Source organism: Notolepis coatsorum, assembly GCF_963971535.1.
Source record: "Notolepis coatsorum genome assembly, chromosome: 10".
Lineage (NCBI taxonomy): Eukaryota > Metazoa > Chordata > Actinopteri > Aulopiformes > Paralepididae > Notolepis > Notolepis coatsorum.
The window spans coordinates 70664268-70689436 of record NC_140174.1 but is presented as its reverse complement, the minus strand read 5'-3'; the positions used below and the strand labels follow the sequence as shown (position 1 = coordinate 70689436).

Here is a 25169-nt window from a genome sequence, read left to right as displayed (position 1 = left end):
AGTGTTGCTATGGATGCTAGATGGATGGAGAATAGAACAAGCGAATAATTGGTATGTATGTATAATATGCATGTAATAAAACACATATACACATACATGGTAGCAATAGTATCTAATGTACATAAGAACATTAAAATATAAAATAGAGCTAAGAACAAAAAAGCATTAGGAATACAAGCGCTGGTATGAAAAATAAGATGAAGGAAATCAAGACATTATATTGTTTTGTCAGATCAGGTGTGACATTCTTTCAAAGATGATCTAATTTAGGAAAGAAACACTTCAATTGTAGGAGTCTGTATGCTACAGTTAGATGTCTAGTGTTTTTTCCTTATATTCCTAAATACAAACAAATATATGAAACACCATGTAAAAAAGATTAGAACCCTTAACCCACCGGCCTCCCTCCCACCCTGTGAAATAACAAATACATATATTAAATATATAGACCTGCCAAATATACAGACTATGCTACACATATATTATGCTGTTAGACCTGCCAGGTATACAGAGCCTGATCGCTACTGGCAGGAAAGACTGGCCGAGGTGGTTTGCTGTGTGTCGCTCCTCATCCTGCTAGCTCCTCATAGAGGGCGATACGTCTACGGCTGAACGTGCTCCTCATCCTGGCTAGCTCCTCTTGGAGGGGGATAAGTCTACGGCTGAACGTGCCCCTCATCCTGCTAGCTCCTCATAGAGGGGGATAAGTCTACGGCTGAACGTGCCCCTCATCCTGGCTAGCTCCTCATAGAGGGGGATAAGTCTACTACGGCTGAACGTGCCCCTCATCCTGCTAGCTCCTCATAGAGGGGGATAAGTCTACGGCTGAACGTGCCCCTCATCCTGGCTAGCTCCTCGTGGAGGGGTTGGGAGGGGTTTTCCAGTATGGCATCCAACCTTTTCCTCGTCCTCCTCTCAGCCAACAACTCTAGTTTGACCAGTTTGACTCCCACTAGGGAGCTAGCCTTCCTCACCAGCTTGTTCAGTTTGTTAGTGTCGCTTGAGGTGATGTTACCCCCCCAGTAAAAAAGAGAACACTCGTTGCCAGACTGGTAAAATGTCTGCAGTACCCGGCTGCACACATTGAAAGACTGGAGTCTCCTCAGGAAGAACAGCTCTGTCCCTTCCTGCAGGGCCTTGTGTTGTCTGAGAAGTCTACTGTTCAAGTGTACTCCCAGGAACTTGTAGGTCTCCACCATCTCCACTTCCTCCCCTCGTATGATGATGGGAGTGGGGGGCCTCCGCTTGCCTCGCCTAAAGTCCACCACCGGCTCCTTGGTCTTGCTGGTGTTGAGTTAGCACCACCCAACAAAGCACTCCACCAGGGCTCTGTATACTTATTCACGTTGTCGTCTACGATGTAACTGACAATGGAGGAGTCATTAGAGAACTTCTGTTGGTGGCACGTGTTTGAGTTGTGGCTGAATCAGAGGTGTAGAGGGTAAACAGGAAGGGTGACAGCACGGTTCCTTGGTGCTGCACACCAGCACATCTGACTGGCCGCCCTGCAGTTGGACGTACTGTGGTCTGTTGGCGAGGTAGTCAGTGATTCCATATTAGCTGAAGGTTTTATGCAATGACATACAGTAACCTATATCTTTTTAATTCCATATTTACTGATGGTTTTCAATGACTTATGTTTATCCAAGAGCTTGTACTGCATATTGAGTTGTTACTTAGAGTCTAGTTGTTAGAGTTATGTTGTAACTTATCATTGTGGTCCAACTGCATCGATTGCGCTCTAAGTATTTAAGTTACTGACATTCTGATCCGTGTTTATATTGTAGCTACATTAGCTAAGTATTTACATTACTGACATGAGTCATGTTTTGCTATTGGCTTTGGTGATTGAGAGGAGAGAGACAGGCATGGCACAGAATAATAATTATAATAATTAATTGCATTTATATAGCGCTTTTCTGTTTTTCTAGACACTCAAAGTGCTTTTTACAATGTAGGGTGGGAATTGCCTCCTTCACCACCACTGGTAGCACCCAACCTTGGGCTACGCAGGCTCAATGGCTACCATACAATGGCACCCAGCACACATCACACTACACAATGGCTGAACGGCTCAGGAGACAGGGATTGATACCAGTCAATTAAGGGGAAGGGATGATTAGGTGGCCTTGATATCAGAGACCTGATTGGGAATTTGGCCAGGAACGTCGGGGAACCCCCATACTCATTACGATAGGCGTCCTCGGTTCTTTAACGACCAAATTCAGTCAGGACCTCGGTTTACCATCCGAATGACGGCACCCGCAGCTGTACGGTGTCCCCATCGCGTGTAGCTTATTCCCAGCGGAAGAGTGCGTTGCGTGCTTCCGCGTTTTCCCTGATTGGCTGCGACGCCCATGTGACCGCGGCAGCGCGAGAGAGCGGCAGTGCGGAAATAGGCTGTCTATTGCCATTCTCTAAGACAAACTCTAACCTTAACCAGCTCCTTAACAGCGCCTAAACTTAAAGGGGAACTCCACTATTTTGGGAAATTAGCTTATTTAACATCTTCCCTGGAGTTAGACAAGAAGATACATACCTTTTTTGTCTCTGTGCGTGCATTTTAGCTTTGGGAATAGACGCTCCGTTAGCATAGCTTAGCTTCATCACTGGAAGTGAGGCAGGACAGTAGCCTTACAGTGCCTTACAGTGTATTGCAAGGTCTGACATTGACCAAATTTGATATGCATGACCTTGGTGGGCTCTAGGTCAACTCCTGAAAAGGGGGTCAATGTCAGACCTTGCAATCAAAAGTTAGGGGGCGCACTGAAATTATGGCAAGGGTTATTAGCCCCCTAACTTTTGATTGCAAAGTCTGACATTGACCCCCTTTGCAGGAGTTGACCTAGAGCCCACCAAGGTCATGCATATCAAGTTTGGTCAATGTCAGACCTTGCAATACACTGTAAGGCACTGTAAGGCTACTGTCCTGCCTCACTTCCAGTGATGAAGCTAAGCTATGCTAACGGAGTGTCTATTCCCAAAGCTAAAATGCACGCACAGAGACAAAAAAGGTATGTATCTTCTTGTCTAACTCCAGGGAAGATGTTAAATAAGCTAATTTCCCAAAATAGTGGAGTTATCCTTTAACCCTTCTAACCTTAACCAACTCCGAAACAATGCCTAACCTTAACCTTAACCATAACCAACTCCGAAAGAATATTGCCATTCTCTAAGACAAACTCTAACCTTAACCAGCTCCTTAACAGCGCCTAAACTTAACCCTTCTAACCTTAACCAACTCCGAAACAATGCCTAACCTTAACCATAACCAACTCCGAAACAATGCTTAAAGTTAACATGCCTAAACTTAACCGGCGAAAGAATGCACGTTAAAAAAAAAAAAATGGAAAGGGGATCGAACTTGTCACCAACGGACCGCAGGATCCACAGCACGGCGGCATACCAGTTGAGATAAGCGTCAAATGAAAAACATCAGGGATTACGGCTACATAATGCCGCAAGCTCTGCCGCTCCGCTCTGCGGCTGCCGCGCTGCCGCGGGGCGTGTAGCAGCCAATCAGGGAAAACGCGGAAGCACTCGGCAGCACTCTTCCGCTGGGAATAAAGAATAGGCGTCCCCATCACCGTAACAGGGGCATTGTTACTGACAAGTCCAGAGGACAGAGTGCCCCCTGCTGGACAACAACACCACTTTCAGCAGAAGCCTTGACCGGGGCTCGAACCGGTGATCTTCCGATCATGAGTCCGGAGCTCTACTCATGTAGCCATGCTGCCGGACAGAGAGACAGGCATGGCACAGAGAGACGGGCATGGCACTTGTGGAAGAGACCAGGTCAATATATAGAGAATGCTTCACATTTATGACACTGTGTGTCAAACACCATAATTGCGTATCTAAATTCCATATTAACAGAATGTAATGTTTTTACCCAACAATGTGTATGTATCTCTTTCCCCCCATGTTAAATCCCCTATTAGCTGAATGTATTTATCCAACAACATACATATCTCTTTAACACATGTTTAATTCCATATACGTTGTTGTCTACGAATTCCAATCTGGCTTCAGAACATCCCACTCCACTGACACATGCCTTCTCTATTTAAACGACCACATCAAACAAGAGGTGGACGCGGGCAAATACTGCGGCATGGTCATGCTGGACCTACAAAAGGCCTTCGACACTGTCAATCACACCATTCTGATTGACAAGCTAAAAGCAATTGGTTTTGATAGTCTATCAGTGAGCTGGATGCAATCCTACCTGGAAGGGAGAGAGCAGATGGTGGAGGTAAACGGTACCCTATCCCCCCCCCCTCACAGTAAGCTGTGGTGTTCCACAAGGAAGCATACTAGGTCCGCTACTGTTCCTAATTTATGCAAATGACATGTCGTCAGCTTGTGACTGCAACTTGTTCCTGTTTGCGGACGACTCAGCCCTGCTGGTCTCTGACAAGAACAAGTTACAGGTTGAAAAAACCCTCAGAACTAGGCAAAATCTGCATATGGCTCGCTGATAACAAACTATCATTACACATGGGCAAAACAGAGTCCATTCTCTTCAGTTCAAATAACAAACCAGGGAGCGAAATTAACTTTTTGACTCACCGGCCAGTGGTGGGTAGATGGGAAGAATCTACCCGCCAAGCATATTTCTTACCTGCCAACTTTTTTTTGATAAAATATTTTTTTATTATTATTTTATATAAATCTTTTTTTTAATAAAATATATATTATATAATCATACTTGTGATTGTGTTATCTGCGAGACATCGCCACCTCGCTGTCTGCAAACAGCTCCACTGTCTGTGTGTATACTCAAGTGGCCTCCAGCTCCAGCAAGGATTCTCCGGGGGTGCAGCTGGACCCTAAACGCTACATTCAGCATGCAAAAGGATTCTCCTGAGCTACAGCTGGACCTATTCAGCAGCCCTCACTCATGCGATGTAAACCAGGGACTCGAATACGCATGTTGTTGTTGTAGGACATTGATGCCAGGAGCTATCTGTAGCTACTGCTGGATGGCGTTGGGACAACGCCTCAGTGAACTATTTAGTTTACTGCGACATTTCGTAGTGACTAGTTACCTAGCCAACGGAGGTATTATGCACTGGACTATTGCTGGAGGATTTGTTGATGTCTGGAGCTATCAGTAGCTAGCCGGCTGGATAACGTTACACAATGCCTCATGTATTAAACTTAAAGTGAATAGTTGACTGGGTCATTTTGTAACGGTAGCTAACGTTATCTCACGAAGGTCCCACACTGACTAGACTAACGTCACGGTGACTCTGAGGCAATATCCTCTGTTTACATGCAGGCATACAGGGGTAGGAGCAGCAGCAGCAGTGCTAACTAACGTCACGGTGACTCGGAGGCAATAGCCTCTGTTTACATGCAGGCATACAGGGGTAGGAGCAGCAGCAGCAGTGCTAACTAACGTCACGGTGACTCGGAGGCAATAGCCTCTGTTTACATGCAGGCATACAGGGGTAGGAGCAGCAGCAGCAGTGCTAACTAACGTCACGGTGACTCGGAGGCAATAGCCTCTGTTTACATGCAGGCATACAGAAACAGGTGGGGAGGGGGTCGCAGCAGAAGCAGCAGCGCGCGGTGCGCGCTTCATGTCTGTGCTGAGACAGCGAGTGAGAACTCCGCTAAAGAATTGGATCATGATTTTCGGGTTTCACATGACTATTTGATTGCCCGCCACACGGCGCTCAGACGTCTCAGTGGGAGGCGCCAAAGGTAAAAACTGAGCGCAAATGGCGGGTGGCGCTCTCTAGTTTCGGTCCCTGTAACAAACTCAGCAAGACCGACGGCTTCTTAGTTACAGTGGGTGACAATATTGTCACGAGGAAAGAAGATATTACCTACCTGGGTTCCATCCTAGAGGCAAATCTTTCCTGCAACAAAATGGCATCCAATGTAATAAAAAAAGTCAACCAACGAACTCGATTCTTGTACCGGATCTCCTCACTGGTAAACAAGAATACCCTGAAGACTCTGGCAGGAGCACTCATTCAAGGGTACTACGACTATGCTTGCACCTCATGGTACCAAAGCACCTCAAAGGCGCTAAAAACAAAATTACAAACATCTCAAAACAAACTGGTCAGACTACTGCTTGACCTTACTCCTAGAACCCACCTCACCCCTGCCCACTTTGACAACTTACGATGGCTTAGAGTAGACGACAGAGTACAGCAACTTGCAATGGGCCTGGTCTACAAGATACACTACACGACCAAGGTACCCATGTACATGTCAAAATACTTCCCAAAGGTCAGTGAATACCACGATCACAACACCAGAGGGAGCTCCACAAATCATGTTAAACCCAGATTCGGCTCAAACAAGGGACTAAACACCTTTCGCAAATAATGCCACATCAATGTGGAACGCCCTACCCAAAGCTGTAAAGGAATGTGAATCACTACCCACTTTCAAAAACACTCTCAAAAAACACCTACGGGAGACTGCAATTCAAAACTGGCCCCTGTAAATGTCCTAACACAACCCCCTCCAATGTACAGTAAATTACCAAGTATGGTCTTGTCAATATTCCAATGTACAGTTTTGTTTGTACAGTTGTACAGTGTACAGTGTCCCCCACCCACCCCTCCTACCCAACCCCCCCCCCCCCCCCCACCCACCCAACCACCTCCAATGTACAGTCCCCCCCCCTCCACCTACCCAATCCAATGTACAGTTTCTACGTCAAATGTATATACTTTTTTTTTCTGGACTCTCTTTGTATCACAAACAGTACTGTATTTACAAATCTGGTATGTCATAAATATATAGATGTAGCAGTACTGTCTATCTGTATGTCATGTATGTCATATATGTTACGATGAATTGAAAATGGGGGACCCTGATGTAAACAAGACGAAAGTCTTTCTCTGGTCTGCATCCCCTTAACAATTGTATGTATTGAGCTGTACTGTACTGTACCAATTCTGCAATCTGTTAATACAATTATCAATCAATCAATCAATCAGTCTTCATGCTACAGTGGGTCTCTGCTGTTTGTGTTCCAGGCTGCAGGATTGTATTTTACCAGCAGTTCTAATTAGTCTGTAAGCTTGTTTCCTCTCTTCAAGCTCCACACACTACTGCTGCTCCCTCCCTATAGCTCACATCAGATAGGCAAACTACAGAGAGGAGGAGACAAAGGAGAGATGAGTGGACGAGGAGGAGAGATAAGAGAGAGTAAAGAGAGAGAGAGTTAACTGTTCCATGACTGAGAGAGACATAGAGAGAGTCAGAGAGAGACAGAGAGAGAGAGAGAGAGAGAGAGAGAGAGAGAGAGAGAGAGAGAGAGAGAGAGAGAGAGAGAGAGAGAGAGAGAGAGAGAGAGAGAGAGAGAGAGAGAGAGAGAGAGAGAAAGAGACACAGAGTTAACTGTTCCATGACTGAGAGAGACAGAGAGAGAGAGAGAGAGAAAGAGAGAGAGAGAAAGGTGGTGGAGAGGGTGTGGGGGGGGGGGTTGGAAAGGGAGAGACAGGGTTATAGTACGAAGTCAAGAAAGAATGAAGAAAGGACAGGGAAAGGGAGAGATTGAGTGATTGAGAAAAAGAGGAGGAGAGGGAGGAAGGTACACAGAGACATAGAAGTTGAGAATGAGACGGGGGAGGGGGGTCAAAGGAGGGAAGGAGATGCCGAAAGAGAGAGAGAGAGGAGGGGGATACAGACAAGAGAGAGAACGAGAATGAAAAGAGAGATAAATAAAAGAGAGAGAGCAGACAGAAAAGAGAGAGGGAACTAAAGGGGTGCTGGTACCATCTGTTAAAGCCTGTGCTCAAGAACTATGGAGGCGCGCGATGGAGACAGCGTAGCTTTCATCCCTGGTAGAAACCCTGTGCCTCGCCACGCAGATAAACAACAGATTGGCCATTAGTCCCTCACCCCCGAACAGCCAGCAGCCAGCCCCAGCCCCACAAAACCCCTATCTATCTATCTATCTATCTATCTATCTATCTATCTATCTATCTATCTATCTATCTATCTATCTATCTATCTATCTATCTATCTATCTATCTATCTATCTATCTATCTATCTATCTATCTATCTATCTATCTATCTATCTATCTATCTATCTATCTATCTATCTATCTATCTATCTATCTATCTATCTATCTATCTATCTATCTATCTATCTATCTATCTATCTATCTATCTATCTATCTATCTATCTATCTATCTATCTATCTATCTATCTATCTATCTATCTATCTATCTATCTATCTATCTATCTATCTATCTATCTATCTATCTATCTATCTATCTATCTATCTATCTATCTATCTATCTATCTATCTATCTATCTATCTATCTATCTATCTATCTATCTATCTATCTATCTATCTATCTATCTATCTATCTATCTATCTATCTATCTATCTATCTATCTATCTATCTATCTATCTATCTATCTATCTATCTATCTATCTATCTATCTATCTATCTATCTATCTATCTATCTATCTATCTATCTATCTATCTATCTATCTATCTATCTATCTATCTATCTATCTATCTATCTATCTATCTATCTATCTATCTATCTATCTATCTATCTATCTATCTATCTATCTATCTATCTATCTATCTATCTATCTATCTATCTATCTATCTATCTATCTATCTATCTATCTATCTATCTATCTATCTATCTATCTATCTATCTATCTATCTATCTATCTATCTATCTAATAGTAGTAGTAGTATCAGCAGTAATTGTTATGGTAATTTATTGTTATTATTGTTATTATTGTTATTATTATTATTATTATTATTATTATTATTATTATTATTATTATTAGTATTATTATTATTATTATTATTATTATTATTATTATTATTATTATTATTATTATTATTATTATTATTATTATTATTATTATTATTATTATTATTATTATTATTATTATTATTATTATTATTATTATTATTATTATATTATTATTATTATTTTTATTATTATTATTATTATTATTATTATTATTATTATTATTATTATTATTATTATTATTATTATTATTATTATTATTATTATTATTATTATTATTATTATTATTATTATTATTATTATTATTATTATTATTATTATTATTATTATTATTATTATTATTATTATTATTATTATTATTATTATTATTATTATTATTATTATTATTATTATTATTATTATTATTATTATTATTATTATTATTATTATTATTATTATTATTATTATTATTATTATTATTATTATTATTATTATTATTATTATTATTATTATTATTATTATTATTATTATTATTATTATTATTATTATTATTATTATTATTATTATATATTACACTTTATTAATCCCAAAGGAAGATATTGGGTGACTGACAGTAACATAAACGATAGGTTATGTATATAACCTAGTTATATGAGTACTGGCTGAGCGTCCTGCTCTTCGCCATCGAGATATACCTCATCTCCAGTACCTAGTGTACTCCATCAACGAATAAAAACAATACACCCAGCACCTGCCAGGCCCCGCCCCAGTGCTACGTACTATATAGCACTAGGCGTGGTCACCACTCGCTCTTCCTTGGAAAAAAACGTTTCCCAAGAAAAGTTACCCCAAGGGACCTCAGGGCAAGCTAAGAGCAGGACGCTCAGCCAGTCCTCATATAACTAGGTTATATACATAACCTATCGTTATATTAGTCGTACTGGCGAATCGCGTCCTGCTCTTCGCCATCGAGATATGGGGACAGAGCAGATGAGAGGACCGACAAATGCACCCCCTGAGGACCCTAAAGCCCACATCAGGGCGGAGGGGAGTCCCGTCACCCCATCCTTCCTAATGAAGAGGGTGCGGCAGTCAACTCCACCGAGTGCAAACAAGAGGGAACTAGAACCTCTTGAACGCACAGCACAGGCGGAACCACATGTGTCACAACACATTGTGGCCCACACCCACACACCCCTGCTACCCCACCAAAGGACGGGAAGCAGGAGAGGTCCCAGACCTCAGAACTGCCTGGGAGACAGAACCCCCGGTCATGTCCATGAGGTAAAACCTTACGAAGGGACCCGGTGAGGACCATGAAGCCGCAGCACAGATGTCCTCCACCGAGGCCCCACCCAGTAGGGCGGCAGAGGCCGCCACCCCACGAGTGGAGTGCGCCCTGATGCCCCCAGGGGGAGCCAGCTCGGCCAACGTGTAGCAAAACCAATCGGACAGGCGCTGTTTCGACAGTGCCTTACTAGCACGAGAGCCACCATAACAGACAAAAAGCTGATCGGTAGCCCTGAGGCCCTGAGTACGGCTAAGGTAAATCCCCAAAGCCCGGACCGGACATGACAGGTGAAGGCCCGCCTCCAACTCACTAGCGTGAGGAGGCGGATGAAACGCCTGAACCATAATATCCCTGGAGCGGAAAGAACTCCGGATATTTTTCGGCACAAAGGCTGGATTAGGCCGCAGAGTGGCACCGCTATCGGAACGAATAGACAGACACTCGGGCCGTACCGAGAGAGCACAAAGCTCACCCACGCGTTTAGCGAAGGTGATGGCCAGCAAGAACGCAGTCTTGAACGACAGCTGTTCCAACGGCGCTTGCTCAAGAGGCTCAAACGGGGCCAAGGACAACCGACGAGGACCAATTGAAGATCCCAGCTCGGAGCCAAAGAGCGTTTCACCGGCTTAAGGCATCGAACGCCAAGCAAGAAACGCTTCACAAGAGGGTGGCTGAACAATACAACACCCTCAAACCCCTCATGATAAGAGGATATAGCCGCCGCATATACCTTCACCGTCGAAGCCAACAGTCTATCAAGGAGAGACTGAAGGAAAATAAGGACAGCATCCAGGGGGCAGGACACCGGGTCCCTGCCCCCCGCCTTACACCACTCTTGGAACATACATAAAGCGCGATAGTGGAGGGAGCACGCGCATTCCGGATGGTGTCGACCACAGAAGGGTCCATCCTCTCCAGACTTACCCTCTCACCAGCCAAACCATCAGAGGTTGGCGTATCACCGGGAGCCGAAACAGCGACCTGTGCGCTTGAGAGAGGGCCCTCGCCAACCAAGGAACAGGCCAGGGCGGGGCTACCAGTAGCTGGATCAGGACCGGGAACCACACAGCTGTGCCCCAGTCCGGCGCAACCAGGATCACGGTCCTGCGCTCCCTCCGTATCCTCTCCAACAAGTGACTCAACAGATGTATGGGGGGAAAGGCGCACAGAAGCCCGGGCGGCTAGAGCGGTTAGGTGGCCGAGCGGAGATTGCGTTCGTCACCAACCCCGGAGCTGTGAGCTGGATTCGCCTGTTCGAATCCAGCTCACAGCTCCGGGGTTGTCACCAGCTTGGCTGGCCGTTCACACTAATACAATTGGCTGTATTAGAGGGTGGGAGAAGCTGGCGGGGTGGGTCCGGGTCGTTGTAAACAGCGACTCCTACAGTTCGGTCGGGGCGCCTGCTAAGCGCGGATAGGACCTGAGGGGGATAGTGTGATCCTCCCACACGCTACGCCCTCTCAATGAGAATCCGCGCTGCCAGGTGAAAAGAAGCGGTGATTGGCTGGACGTGTGTCGGAGGAAGCACGTGGTAGCCTCCACTCTCCCAGATGATCTGACTGTGGGGGGTAAGTGCGCAGCGACCAGGAAGGGACTGGGAATTGGCATACGACTAACATTGGGATGGGAGAAAATCGGAGGAAAATGGAGGGGGAAAAAGATCAATAATAAAAATAAAATAAAAAAAGAAGCCCGGGTGGCCATGGATACATCGAGAAGGCATCCACCCCCAAGGGAGGATTGTCTTCCCGACTGACCGAGAACCACAAGGGGCACTTGTGAGCTTGTCTGCTCGCAAACAGATCCACTGACGCTTCCCCGAAGCGATCCCAGATCTGCCTGACTATGTCTGGGCTCAGTTCCCACTCGCCGGGACGAGGACCGCCCGAGACATCACATCCGCGCCCACATTGTCCTTGCCAGGGATGTGGAGCGCCGTCAGACTGCGCAGACTGCGAGCTGCCCATAGCCAGAGTTCGACCGCCGCCCGGTGCAGACGGGTGGAACGTGTTCCACCCTGCCTGTTGATATACGCCGCTGCCGTCATACTGTCCGTTCTGACCAGAACGTGCTCGCCTACCACCAGGTGGGCGAACCGTCTGAGGACCAGGAGGACCGCCCTCAATTCCAACACATTGATGTGCAGGGTAGACCGGGCAGCATGGATCGTCCAGCTGCCCCCCACTGCGTTGGTCCGACACGTCCCTCCCCAACCCGTGAGGGAAGCGTCGGTGAAGACCGTGACGTGTGAGCACCTGCTGCCCATGGGGACCCCATTGGTGAGGATACCAGGCCTCCTCCAATGGGCGAGATCCCCCCATATTGACAAAGGAACGGTCAACCGCTTCCATTTGTCTCTCACCGAGTCTATTCTCATACTGGAGAACCACCTCTGTATCCTCCTCATGAAGAGGAGGCCAAGAGGGACCACCGTGTGAGCAGATGCCATCATACCAAGCAGGCGCATCACTTGCAGCGCCGTGACCGTCTTCCCAGGACGGAAACCCCCGAGCGCGTGGAGGATAGACACCCTCCGTTGCTCCGAGAGGGTTACAATCATGGGTCTTGATCTCAGTGTCAAGCCCAAGTACTCCACCTGTTGACTGGGAAGAGGTGGGAGCAGAATGTCGTCGAGATAGAATAGAATTCGTATCCCCTGATGATGTAGAGGCTCCAGCCCAGTCTCTACGCACTTGGTGAATGTGCGGGGAGCCAGAGAATAGCCGAACGGCAACCTCTGGTATTCGTATGCTACGCCCTGAAATAGGAACCGTAGGAACTTCCTGTGAAGAGGGAAGATCGGGATGTGAAAATACGCATCCTTCAGGTCTATGGAGGTGAACCAGTCTCCCACCCTGACAGCAAGTAGCAGGTGTTTGACGGTCAACATTCTGAATGGTCTCGCCACAATCAGACGATTGAACGCGGACAGATCCAGTATAGGTCTGACCCCTCCCGTTTTTTTGGGCACCAGAAAATAACGGGAGTAGATGCCTGACATCGCGTCCTCTCTCGGGACCACGACTACGGCCTGCTTCGCCAACAGAGATTGGATCTCGTCGGCCAGAGCTGTCACTGCTGCTGACCCTGACAATAGGGTCTGCACCAAACCTGAGAACGGAGGGTGGGGTCGTGCGAACTGCAAAACAAGCCCCAGCCTCAACATTCTCTCCATCCATTCCACCAAACGGCATTCTTGTCGCCAATTAATAATTGATAATAATCCCAGAGCGCACCCGCCGTCAACTGACGCTGGGCCGCAAGGAACAGCAGATAGGTGGCCCGGTCCCTCCCGCTGTGCGTAGCCTCTGAACCCGCCAAAGCGGACAGGGCGGTCGCACCCAAGGGGGGACCCCGACAGAAAGGGCCGCTTTGATACGGGAGAAGCTGCCATCAAACTAGTTGACACACGCTCCCCCACTGAACACCCCTCTAGAGCATGCTGAGGAGTTGTTCCGCAGCTAGACATGCAAGGCGTGAGGACCCCATGGGTTCCTACACACCGTAGCCCTGCAGTGATATTGCTACCACCCAAATCACGCGTGCCTCTTCTTTGCAGACCACTGCCGATCTCGCGGGAGTGGGAGGCGTCAACGTGATACCCCGCCTGGCGAAGAGGCCTCGAGTCCCCCTGCTGACCACTGTAAATAGTGGCAGCCGTAACACCAGGCTCACCAATCACACAACGTGCGGCGCGGGAGCCACGTGACAGCACAACATTCTCACGGACAGACCCAGGCTCAGCCATCAACTGGGTGTCAGCCCCTGTCCCCATGAGAAGCAAAACGTGGGGCCGCATACGCTTCAAAGAAGGTTCGCGGCCCGCAGCCAAAGGAAAAACGATCAGAGCCCCTCTTCCGCTGGTGACAGGGAAAAAAGTGATCGGGGAGCGGGCTGTTTGCGCCAGAATGGCGACGGCTTGTATATTCCAAGCCGAGTACATCCAACATGGCCGATCCCTCGGCCACCAAGGCTGTCGGCTTTGTAGACCCCTGTTGACTCTCCGCCCAGGGTACCACTGGCGGGGGAAACATGGCCGCCTGTCGAGGGCCTCGCCACAGTCGCTGACGAGGCTGTGCTCCAACCTCTGGCTGCATAGCGTGAGGCGGTGTGGGACCTAGGTCAACAACCGCCTGTGTCTCCGCAAAACGACCAAATAGCCCTTCTGTGGAAAAAGGAGCTGTGAGGAGAGAAAACCTTTCTTCTTCCCCAAGAGGAGATTGCTCCAACCAGAAATGCCTATTAACAAACGTTGATAGCATCCTAATCCTCCCCGCAGTTATAGCTTGCGACTGATTCAAGATCTCTATAACACCAAAAACATGCAAAATGTTTTCAGCGTCGGCTGGTCCTGTAGCCCCACTACCCGACGCTAATCTGGACAGAAAAACTGAGCTCAGCTGAGCCACAACACTGGCCGCCGCTAAATTCCATCCTGCAGCAGTATAACTCTCATCAGTCCATACTGCCACCCGCCGGGCCGACTCGCTCTCAAGCGTTGGCTTCCGGGTGGGACACCGTTCAACCTCGCCGGGGCACAGGATCGATGCTACCTGGCTACCTAGCCACGGCACACCCGCCCTGCACCCTGTTGTCAACCCATTCACCCGTAAAAAGGGTAAATAGGACTCAGCAAAACCCCCCACATTAGCTACCGACTGACCTTCATCAATGAACCGGTTAAGAGGAGGGAAAAGCGGCAACATCCCACGGCGGGGAACATTAGAACAGTGACCCAGCATTATAGCATTAGTGTTAGCAGCGCGCTCCAGGATCGCTTGGAAACCGTCCACTTCAGAGGAACGTTCACCAAAACATCCCGCCCCTGGCGCAGACACACAACTCGGTTGTGTAACAAAACAACCAGCATTACTAACACTAGCATTAATGCCTGATGACACAGGGCCTACCTGTGTACGAGCCGGCTCGATAGCCAAACCTCGCACGCTGTCCCTCGATCTGCTGCCACAAGACGAGGAAACATCAGGATAGACCCGACGTGTCGTTGGAACATGCCGCGAAGATTCCAGGGGTAAGCAAATCTCCGGTAAGCACTCAATATTACGCAATTTCTCTAAACTTTTCATGACAACTAGTTGCATAGGGTGCACGCATCCGCTATGATGGAAACGAAAATAGAGGAAGAGCGAGTGGTGACCACGCCTAGTGCTATATAGTACGTAGTACTGGGGCGGGGCCTGGCATGTGCTGGGTGTATTGTTTTTATGCGTTGATGTAGTACACTAGGTACTGGAGATGAGGTATATCTCGATTGCGAAGAGCAGGACGCGATTCGCCAGTACGACTAATAACACCACACAGCAGTGTAGAAAATGACAATGTCAAGAATGCCTAAAAATGACAAAAAATACAATTAAAGGAAAACTCCAACATTTTGGGAAATTAGCTTATTTTATTTATTTATTGGAGTTAGACAAGAAGATACATACCTTTTTTCTTCTCTGTGCATGCAGTAGGAGTAGGAAGACACGCACCGTTAGCCTAGCTTAGCGTCAGTCACTGGAAGTAGGTTCCTCCATTAGCCTAGTTCCCAACGTCTTCCTACTCCTACTGCATGCACAGAGAAGAAAAAGGTATGTATCTTCTTGTCTAACTCCAGGGTAGATGGCAAATAAGCTAATTTCCCAAAATGTTGGAGTGTTCCTTTAAGTGAAACAAAAAATACAGAAAAAATTGGAAGAGTTTCTTCAAACAAACGATTTAGTTTTATGCTGATACTGCCGGTATTCACTATACATACAGCCTGAATCTATGTTACAAAAATGTACATCTTTTCTAGAAGGTGGTTAAACTAGAAGGTGGTTACGGTGAGTGGACATCCCTGTCTGCATCCATTCAGCCACCACAGCAAGGAATGACCCACCACTGATAAAAGACAAAACATTGTACAATGAAACGTTTATTCATAGGTATTACTCAATCTTTAAATAGTCATCTGATAGTCATTCTGTCAGAAAATGGTGGAACATTTTTGTAAATAATAGGTAACTAATTCTGGAACACCTCAAATGTCACAATGAATACTCCATTATAATTGACTCCCCAATTTCCACCAGTATACAAAAAGAACACAACAACTTGGTTAAATAATTTCTTTTTTAGATATTTGTAATCTGAACAGTTTTTGTCTTACAACCTGCAGTAGACAAAATGTTCTGTGGACAAACGTTGGAACAATGCCAAGATGTTACCACTGTTGCAAATAAATCACAGACTATGTCTTTACATCTGATTCTCCATGTGAAACATGACACCAAGAAGCTCAACATCTCTTTCATGACATATAACCCTTTATTTATACACAGCCCCTAATGTGCCTGTATGATTATTAACACACACACACACACACACACACACACACACACACACACACACACACACACACACACACACACACACACACACACACACACACACACACACACACACACACACACACACACACACACACACACACACACACTGCACAGAGATTGTATTTTAACATGCACATCAAATTAATTGTTTAATGTGTAATTAAGGTTTAATTAACATGCCTATTAGGCTTGTCTTTCCCAGTGTGATATTGATTCTAAATAGCCTTTAAGACATTAGCTATTATCATTTTAAAACACAATGAAGAAACATATTTAAATACAATTGATGACTTTAGTTACAATAGGCTGCCGTAGGCCTATAATAAATTCATCCAATAAACGTGTTTGCTCATCATAATTGCCATTAGGCTAATTGGACCAATTGAAGAAGCAATTTAATTGAAATGGTATGATTTAATAGAAGTGTGTTTTCTGCTCAGAGTCAAGTGACGAAGCTGTGACAAATGCATTGGCTATGGCTGTCGGTTCATTCATATGCTGCTCTCTGTCTGTCGCGGCATCGCAGCAGCGCAACTGAACAGAGACATGCAAACTATACAGTCACTGTGTATTGCCTTATCTAAGATATTAGCATTTGTGGACATGAAGACGTCTGTTCACAGCAATGCCTGTCGGACAGGGCTATTCTTTTCTTTTGACATATTACGGGCAATTTGAAGTAATGTATTCCATCGGATTTACAGGCTGTCTGGTCGTTGCTGCATTGCAAGCAGTCATGGTGTTATGTTATTCATTCTTCTCCTGACATGTTATTGTGTGCGTGTTACAGTATGTTATAGATATTGCATAGTCACATGTGTTACACACTGTGTGCGCGGTGTTGCTTTGCACACCATCGTTTGGAAAGGTATTTTTTTCTCTGTTGTGTTATTCCAGATTATAACTTGATACGTTTTTTTTTTACTTCCCCCTGTTCCTTCTCGAACACTTATTGTATGGAAATAGTCTTTGACTATTTACCTTTTTGTTTTTTAAACTTGTTTTATGTTTCTATGTTCGAGACAAATAAAAATCAAATCAAATCAAATTATTGTGTTATTACAGATATTGTCTATAGTGATTTATCAGCCCTGCTAATAACGTCTTCTTGTGTTTATTTTGTAGCTATTTACGTTATTTCAGGATAATACAAGGGGTACTAAACATATATTGTACAGTGATTTACATCTCTTAATGCTCTGTTTGGCATGATCTTCCTTTGGTCACTCACATACCAAAAGTACACATTATGAATGTACAGTGCGTTATCATAGATACTGTAGTGACTTAATGCTTGTGTTTTCTGCAGGCGATCATTTATGAAGGTCAGGACAAAAACCCAGAGATGTGCCGAGTGCTGCTCACACACGAGATCATGTGCAGGTGAGACAAACAAAATGCCTGATTGGTATTCTGACCATTCATTCATTATTATAAATGATTTGCTTTATGGTTTACGTTTAACTAGCTTATTAGTTAATTATGAATCAGTTGTTTCCTTATTAACCTCATTTGGTTGGTGCTTTGTGTCAGAAGGTGTCCGATTATTGACATGATATTTTCCAGGTCACGTGAGATTCACTGATCCATTGATGCTGATTCTCTGCAGCTCAGGCCGTAGACTGTCCATTCATAGGGGAAACCGGGGTCAGCTCTAACTCTGTTTAACCTTACACCAGTTATTAAAATACTGGTAGCTACTAGCTAGACGTTTCAAGCCCCCCCAGTTAGTAAATAAATAAATAAATAAATAAAATAAAACTGTAGCCAACTGACTGTTAACTCATTGAACGCCAGAGGTCGCTGTGTACCGTGTGGTAAGAAGGCCACCGCTTTAAAGAATAGGAATACAAGGCAGTGTTTGCAGGGCTCAAACTATATTATATATCATAGCTATGGATATAATACTATTGCCCATTTGACGTTTTTCCATGCTTTGATCGCCACCAACGGAATACGTTACACACACACATTACCTTACCATACGGTTACCTTGACTAGGATGTACTCCAAAAAGAATATTCCAATTATCTGATCGCCATTCCAAGTATTGATGTCAATCGTGTTTGCCAACATAATCCACCAAAGAACATGAACCGGGAGTGCTTGATTCTCCTCATTCCATGAGTTATAAACGCTTGTCCTGCCCGACAAGGAAAACCTGGACCGGACTTTTTAGATCGACGCACAGCCCAAGCCAGAGAGTTTCCAAAGGATGTGCAATACCGCCGCAAGGCGGCAGGCGGCGGTATTGGACATTTGCGATCTCAGACCCATTCCCAATGATAACATCAGGCTCCCTGGATGGATAATCAATTGAAATAGCGAATAAAAGAAATAACGACCAAAACCCGACTATACTCGGGTCTGGCGCCGAACGTTTGGCGAGTTAACCTGACTATATCAACGACCAGAGCAGCAGAGAGTGGATATGTTTACTCTTTAGTGAGACTTCATTTCTGAAATGTGGAATTTCAAAGGTGCTGAGCAAGGACACTGATCTTTCTCTGAAGCGTAAAGCCTAAATTATAAATACAATACAAGCTGAGCCAAGGCTGAGGTCATAACCGTAATGAAGACACTTTCCAAACGTTTGTGTTCAGGATTTCCCCTGCCAGAGACCCACATCCTTCCTGAAAAAACCCCTTACCCCCCACGCCTCCATCTGTCCTGTCCTGTCCTGTCCTGTCCTCTCCTCTCCTCTCCTCTCCTCTCCTCTCCTCTCCTCTCTCCTCTCCTCTCCTCTCCTCTCCTCTCCTCTCTCTCCTCTCCTCTCCTCTCCTCTCCTCTCCTCTCCTCTCCTCTCATCTCCTCTCCTCTCCTCTCCTCTCCTCTCCTCTCCTCTCCTGTCCTGTTCTGTCCTCCTCTCTTCTCTTCTCTTCTCTTCTCTTCTCTCTCTTCTCTTCTCTTCTCTTCTCGTCTCTTCTTTTCTTTTCTTTTCTTTTCTTTTCTTTTCTTTTCTTTTCTTTTCTTTTCTTTTCTTTTCTTTTCTTTTCTTTTCTTTTCTTTTCTTTTCTTCTCTTCTCTTCTCTTCTCTTCTCTTCTCTTCTCTTCTCTTCTCTTCTCTTCTCTTCTCTTCTCTTCTCTTCTCGTCTCTTCTCTTCTCTTCTCTTCTCTTCTCTTCTCTTCTCTTCTCTTCTCTTCTCTTCTCTTCTCTTCTCTTCTCTTCTCTTCTCTCCTCAGGCCAGAACAGAATTGAAAATAGAACAGTTAGTAATGTAGCCCTCCACCACTCCAGCATGATATAATATAAGAAAATAGAATAGAGTAGAACAAAACACAAAACAACACAACAGAACAGTGCATAATTAAACAAAACAGAACAGAATACAACTGGGCAGAGCAGAATAGAACAGATTCTGTATCTCAGCCTGCACCCTTTCTCTATAAATGATAAAATATTTATGAGAGATATACTGTAAGTACTCACTCTCCTTAAAAGAAACTGTCCCTCGATTCTCTTCCATCCTGACTTTCCCTGTGAATCTCTGAGGTTTGAGTGGCGGCATGGACTAATGTCTGTCAGAACAGGACAGAATACAGACTGGAAGTAAACAGAATTTAATGGAACAGAATATAGGACGGATAAGAGAACGGATCAAAACGGAACAGAGCGGAACAAAATAGAATGGACTAGAACCAAACAAAAGGAGAACAGCAAAGTTAATGAGACCGTAGTCTCATGAAAGGTGCATCCTCCTTCTCTCCTCTCCTCTCCCCTCCCCTCCTCTCCTTCTCTCCCTTCCTCTCCCTCTCCCGTCCTCTCCCCTCCTCTCCTCCTCTCCCCTCCTCTCCTCCTCTCCCTCTTCTCCACCTCTCCCCACCTCTCCTTCTCTCCCCTCCTCTCCCCTCTCCCCTCCTCTCCTCCTCTCCCCTCTCCCTCCTCTCCCCTCCTCTCCTCCTCTCCCCTCCTCCCCTCCTCTCCCTCCTCACCTCCTCTCCCCTCCTCTCCTCTCTCCCCTCCTCTCCTCTCCCCTCCTCCCCTCCTCTCCTCTTCTCCCCTCCTTCTCTCCCTCCCCCTCCCCTCACCCCTTCCTCACCTTCTCTCCCCTCCTCTCCCTTCCCCTCCTATCCTCCTCTCCTCCACTCTCCTCCTCACTCTCCTCCTCCTCTCCCCCCTCTCCTCCTCTCCCCCCTCTCCTCTTCTCCCCTCCTCTCCTTCACCCCCTCTCCTCTCTCCCCCTCTCTTCTCCCTCCTCTCCTCCTCTCCCCTCTCCCCTCCTCTCCTTCTCTCCCCTCCTCTCCTCTCCTTCTCTCCCCCCTGTCCTTCTCTCCCCTCTCCCCTCCTCTCCTTCTCTAACCTCCTCTCCCATCTCCCCTCCTCCCCTCCTCTCCTCCTCTCCCCTCTCCCCTCCTCTCCCCTCCTCTCCTCTCCCCTCTCCCCTCTCCCCCTCCTCCCCGCCTCTCCTCCTCTCCCCTCCTCTCTTTCTCTCCCCTCTCCCCTCCTCTCCTTCTCTCCCCTCCTCTCCTCTCCCCTCCCCTCCCCTCCTCTCCTCCTCTCCCCTCCTCTCCTCCTCTCCTTCTCTCCCATCCCCTCCTATCCTCCTCTCCTCCACTTTCCTCCTCCTCCTCCTCCTCCTCCTCCTCCTCCTCTCTCCTCCTCCTCTCCCCCTCTCCTTCTCTCCCCTCATCTCCTCTCCTCCTCTCCTCCTCTCCCCTCCTCTCCTTTCTCCCCTCCTCTCCTCCTCTCCCCTCCTCTCCCCTCCTCTCCTTCCCTCCCCTCCTCTCCCCTCCTCCCCTCTTCTCCCCTCTTCTCCCCTCTCCCCCTCCTCTCCTTTTCTCCCCTCCTCTCCTTCTCTCCCCTCCTCTCCCCTCCTCCTCTCCTCCTCTCCTTCTCTCCCCCCTCTCCCCTCCCCTCCTATCCTCCTATCCTCCTCTCCTCCTCTCCCCTCCTCTCCTTTTCTCCCCTCCTCTCCTTCTCTCCCCTCCTCTCCCGCTCTCCCTCCTCTCCTTCCCTCCAATCCTCTCCCCTCTCCCCTCCTCTCCTTCTCTCCCCTCCTTCAGTATGTCGCTGATCACAGAGCGGCTGCCGTGTGAATAACGACTCTGCTGTGATCAGATGACCCCGACAGGCCTTTTACATCCTCCCCTCCTCTCCTCCTCACCCCTCTCCCCTCCTCTCTTTCTCTCCCTCCCTCTCCCCTCCTCTCCTTCTCTCCCCCTCTCTCCCCTCCTCTCCTTCTCTCCTCTCCCCTCCTCTCCTTCTCTCCCTTCCTCTCCCCTCTCCCCTCCTCTCCCCTCCTCTCCTCTTCTCCCTCTTCTCCTCCTCTCCCCTCCTCTCCTTCTCTCCCCTCCTCTCCCCTCCTCTCCTCCTCCCCTCTCCCTCCTTTCCCCTCCTCTCCTCCTCTCTCCTCCTCTCCTCCTCTCCCTCCTTTCCTCCTCTCCCCTCCTCTCCTTCTCTCCCCTCCCCTCCTCTCCTCTCCCCTTTTCCCCTCCTCTCCTCTTCTCCCCTCCTCTCCTTCTCTCCCCTCCTCTCCCCTCCCCTCCTATCCTCCTCTCCTCCACTCTCCTCCTCTCTCCTCCTCATCTCCCCCCTCTCCTCCTCTCCCCTCCTCTCCTTCTCTCCCCTCCTCTCCTCTCCCTCCTCTCCTCCTCTCCCCTCCTCTCCCCTCTCCCCTCCTCTTCTTCTCTCCCTCCTCTCCTCTCCTTCTCTCCCCTCCTCTCCTCTCCCCTCCTCCCCTCCTCTCCCCTCTCCCCTCCTCTCCTTCTCTCCCCTCCTCTCCCCCTCTTCCCTCCTCTCCTTCTCTCCCCTCATCTCCTTCTCTCCCCTCCTCTCCTCTCCCCTCTCCCCTCCTCCCCTCCTCTCCCCTCCTCTCCTTCTCTTCCCCTCCTCTCTCCCCTCCTTTCCTTCTCTTCTCTCCTCTCCCCTCCCCTCTCTCTCCCCTCCTCTCCTCCTCTCCTCCTCTCCCCTCCTCTCCTCCTCTCCTTCTCTCCCCTCCTCTCCCCTCCCTCCTATCCTCCTCTCCTCCACTCTCCTCCTCTCTCCTCCTCCTCCTCCTCCTCCTCTCCCCCCTCTCCCCCTCTCCCCTCCTCTCCCCCTCTCCCCTCCTCTCCTTCTATCCCCTCCTCTCCTCTCCCTCCTCTCCTCCTCTCCCCTCCTCTCCTTTTCTCCCCTCCTCCCCTCCTCTCCTTCTCTCCCTCTCCACTCCTCTCCTTTTCTCCCCTCCTCTCCTTCTCTCCCCTCATCTCCCCTCCCCTCCTCCTCTCCCCTCCTCTCCTCCTCTCCTTCTCTGCCCCCTCTCCCCTCCCCTCCTATCCTCCTCTCCCCCTCTCCTCCTCTCCCCTCCTCTCCTTTTCTCCCCTCCTCCCCTCCTCTCCTTCTCTCCCCTCCTCTCCCGCTCTCCCCCTCCTCTCCTTCCCTCCCCTCCTCTCCCCTCTTCTCCCCTCTCCCCTCCTCTCCTTCTCTCCCCTCCTCTCCCCGCCCTCAGTATGTCGCTGATCACAGAGCGGCTGCCGTGTGAATAACGACTCTGCTGTGATCAGATGACCCCGACAGGCCTTTTACATCCGGGTCGCGGCGCTAAGGTCGCAGCGGTCCCGTGTCATTATCATATCATGTAGAGAATAGCTGATGGAGGAGCATGGGAGAGCCGCCGCATATTAATGAGCTGGGAGCGTGGCGCCACGGAGCGGCTGCTCGCTGCGGCCCAGCGTGTCCTGAGAGCTCACCTACCGCTACTCCATATTTAGAGTCAAATACATTGAAACAATAGAAAGCTTAATACCAATACGACACAGGGGAAAGATACCGTTACATTTCCGAGGAACACAATACTTGAGCCCAGATGTTGATGCTGAATGATGCATCGACATCAGTGAGTGTGTTTACTTAGCATTAGATATATATTATTATTATTATTATATTATTAAACCCCTTTTACTTGGCAACATTGAGAGCTTCTTTTCTCATCCTTCATAGGCTACGCAGTAGGCTAGCGGGAAGATTTTGGGGACTGAATGCTCATCAATTAAAACGATCACTGGAAAGGGAACACAACTCTCCTCTATTGAGCTGGCTTTAATTTGTTTAAATTTTTTTATTGATTTCATTATTTAGGCAATAAAAAAAAAAATGGCACCTTGCAATACCCACTGACGCCCCTGCTGCACTGCTAACTACAGATATGTTGGCCAAGTGGGTCACAGAACGTGCTAACTAACCTCTCTTTCTAGATAAGAGCCTGTACAGCTAACTACAGATATGTTGGCCAAGTGAGTCTCAGAACGTGCTAACTAACCTCTCTTTCTAGATAAGAGCCTGTACAACTAACTAGAGATATGTTGGCCTATAGTGCACAGAACGTGCTAACTAACCTCTCTTTCTAGATAAGAGCCTGTACAACTAACTAGAGATATGTTGGCCTATAGTGGGTCACAGAATGTGCTAACTGACCTCTCTCCCTACCAGTCGCTGTTTGTGACAAGAAGAGCTGTGGCAACAGGAACGAGACGCCATCTGACCCCGTCATCATAGACAGGTAGGAACAATAGTGTTTTGCTGCCTTTCTGTCATCTTCTACAAGTGACCAAAGATGTGGTGAAGAAGAGGAGCTGTGGCTCCCTCCTCTCTCTCAACATCAACCACTGTTTGGGCTTGGGGGGGGGGTGCACCGGCGTGAAGGACAGGTGCGCTGCATTTACAACACAAGACAGAATGAGAGCAACACGGGGTGCGGCACAATGATCGTTTTATCTTGATTATCTTTGTTTTCCTGATTGTGGGAAGCCAAAATCGTAATTGAAATTTAAACTTGATTAATCGCCCAGCCCTAGTGTGTGTGTGTGTGTGTGTGTGTGTATGATTATCTTTTATTTTTTGATAAACTTTTCTCCCCCTTTTTCTGTGATTTTTTCTCCCATCCCAATTTCCCCTCGTGCCAATTCTCCCTGTCCTGTCCTGATCGTTGCTCGCATGTGCCCCCCACTGGCCGGTCGTAGGGAGGATAGAAGCCTTGCATCACATGTCCCCTCCGATACATGTGGAGGCAGCCAGTCACATCTTTTCACCTGCCAGCGTGGACTCTCATTGGCGAGGAGTAACGTGTGGGAGGCTCACACTGCCCCCGCCATTTTCCTGTCTTGCTGTGGCCAGGCGCCCTGACCCGACCTGTAGGAGTCGCTGTTTACAATGACCAGATTACCACCCTTCGACTTCCCTCCCGCTAACTCTGCCAATTGAGTCAGTATGACGGCCGGCCCCAAGCCGGAGGCAACGCTGACAGCCGGATTCGGAAACCGGTGTCTCTTATGTTGGTGACCAGCGCAATATCCGCTGCGCCACCCAGCCTCCCCTGTGTATGATTATCTTGAGTGTGTCTGTGTGTGTGAGTGAGTGAGTGAGTGAGTGAGTGAGTGAGTGAGTGAGTGAGTGAGTGAGTGAGTGAGTGAGTGAGTGAGTGAGTGAGTGAGTGAGTGAGTGAAGGAGTGAGTGAGTGAGTGGTGAGTGAGGGAGTGAGTGTGTTGATGGTAATGGATGTGTGACAATCTGTCTTCTGAGAGTATGTTTGCGTGTTTCTGGAGTGTGTATGTATGTTTATGCATTGTTGTTTTGGTGTGTTTATTTGTCTCGTTGTCGTTGGCGTACTGGTTGGTGTGTTGCCGTAGAAACCAGATCATCTCATAGGGGGTTGGCTAATTGCCTGGCTGCTGCCAAGAGAGCCTGTGTGATTGGTTTGATGTGTGTTTGTGTGTCTGCGTGTATACACATATTTGTATGTGTATGTGTGTGTGTTGAGAGCACGACTTCTATCATGCGTCCCTCGA

At 47.5% G+C, this 25169-nt stretch overlaps 1 protein-coding gene across 1 annotated transcript in view; it reads left to right on the top strand.

Annotated features, from left to right (window-relative positions):
* LOC311235940 (transcription factor COE3-like) overlaps positions 1-23888 on the top strand; it is a gene marked incomplete at both ends in the record, with an annotated part of 36427 nt that extends 12539 nt beyond the window's left edge. The window contains 3 exon segments of the mRNA XM_084323468.1: positions 17716-17789; positions 23815-23821; positions 23823-23888. Of these exon segments, the coding sequence (XP_084179594.1) occupies positions 17716-17789; positions 23815-23821; positions 23823-23888 (147 nt within the window).
* Positions 23889-25169: the final 1281 nt, after the last annotated feature.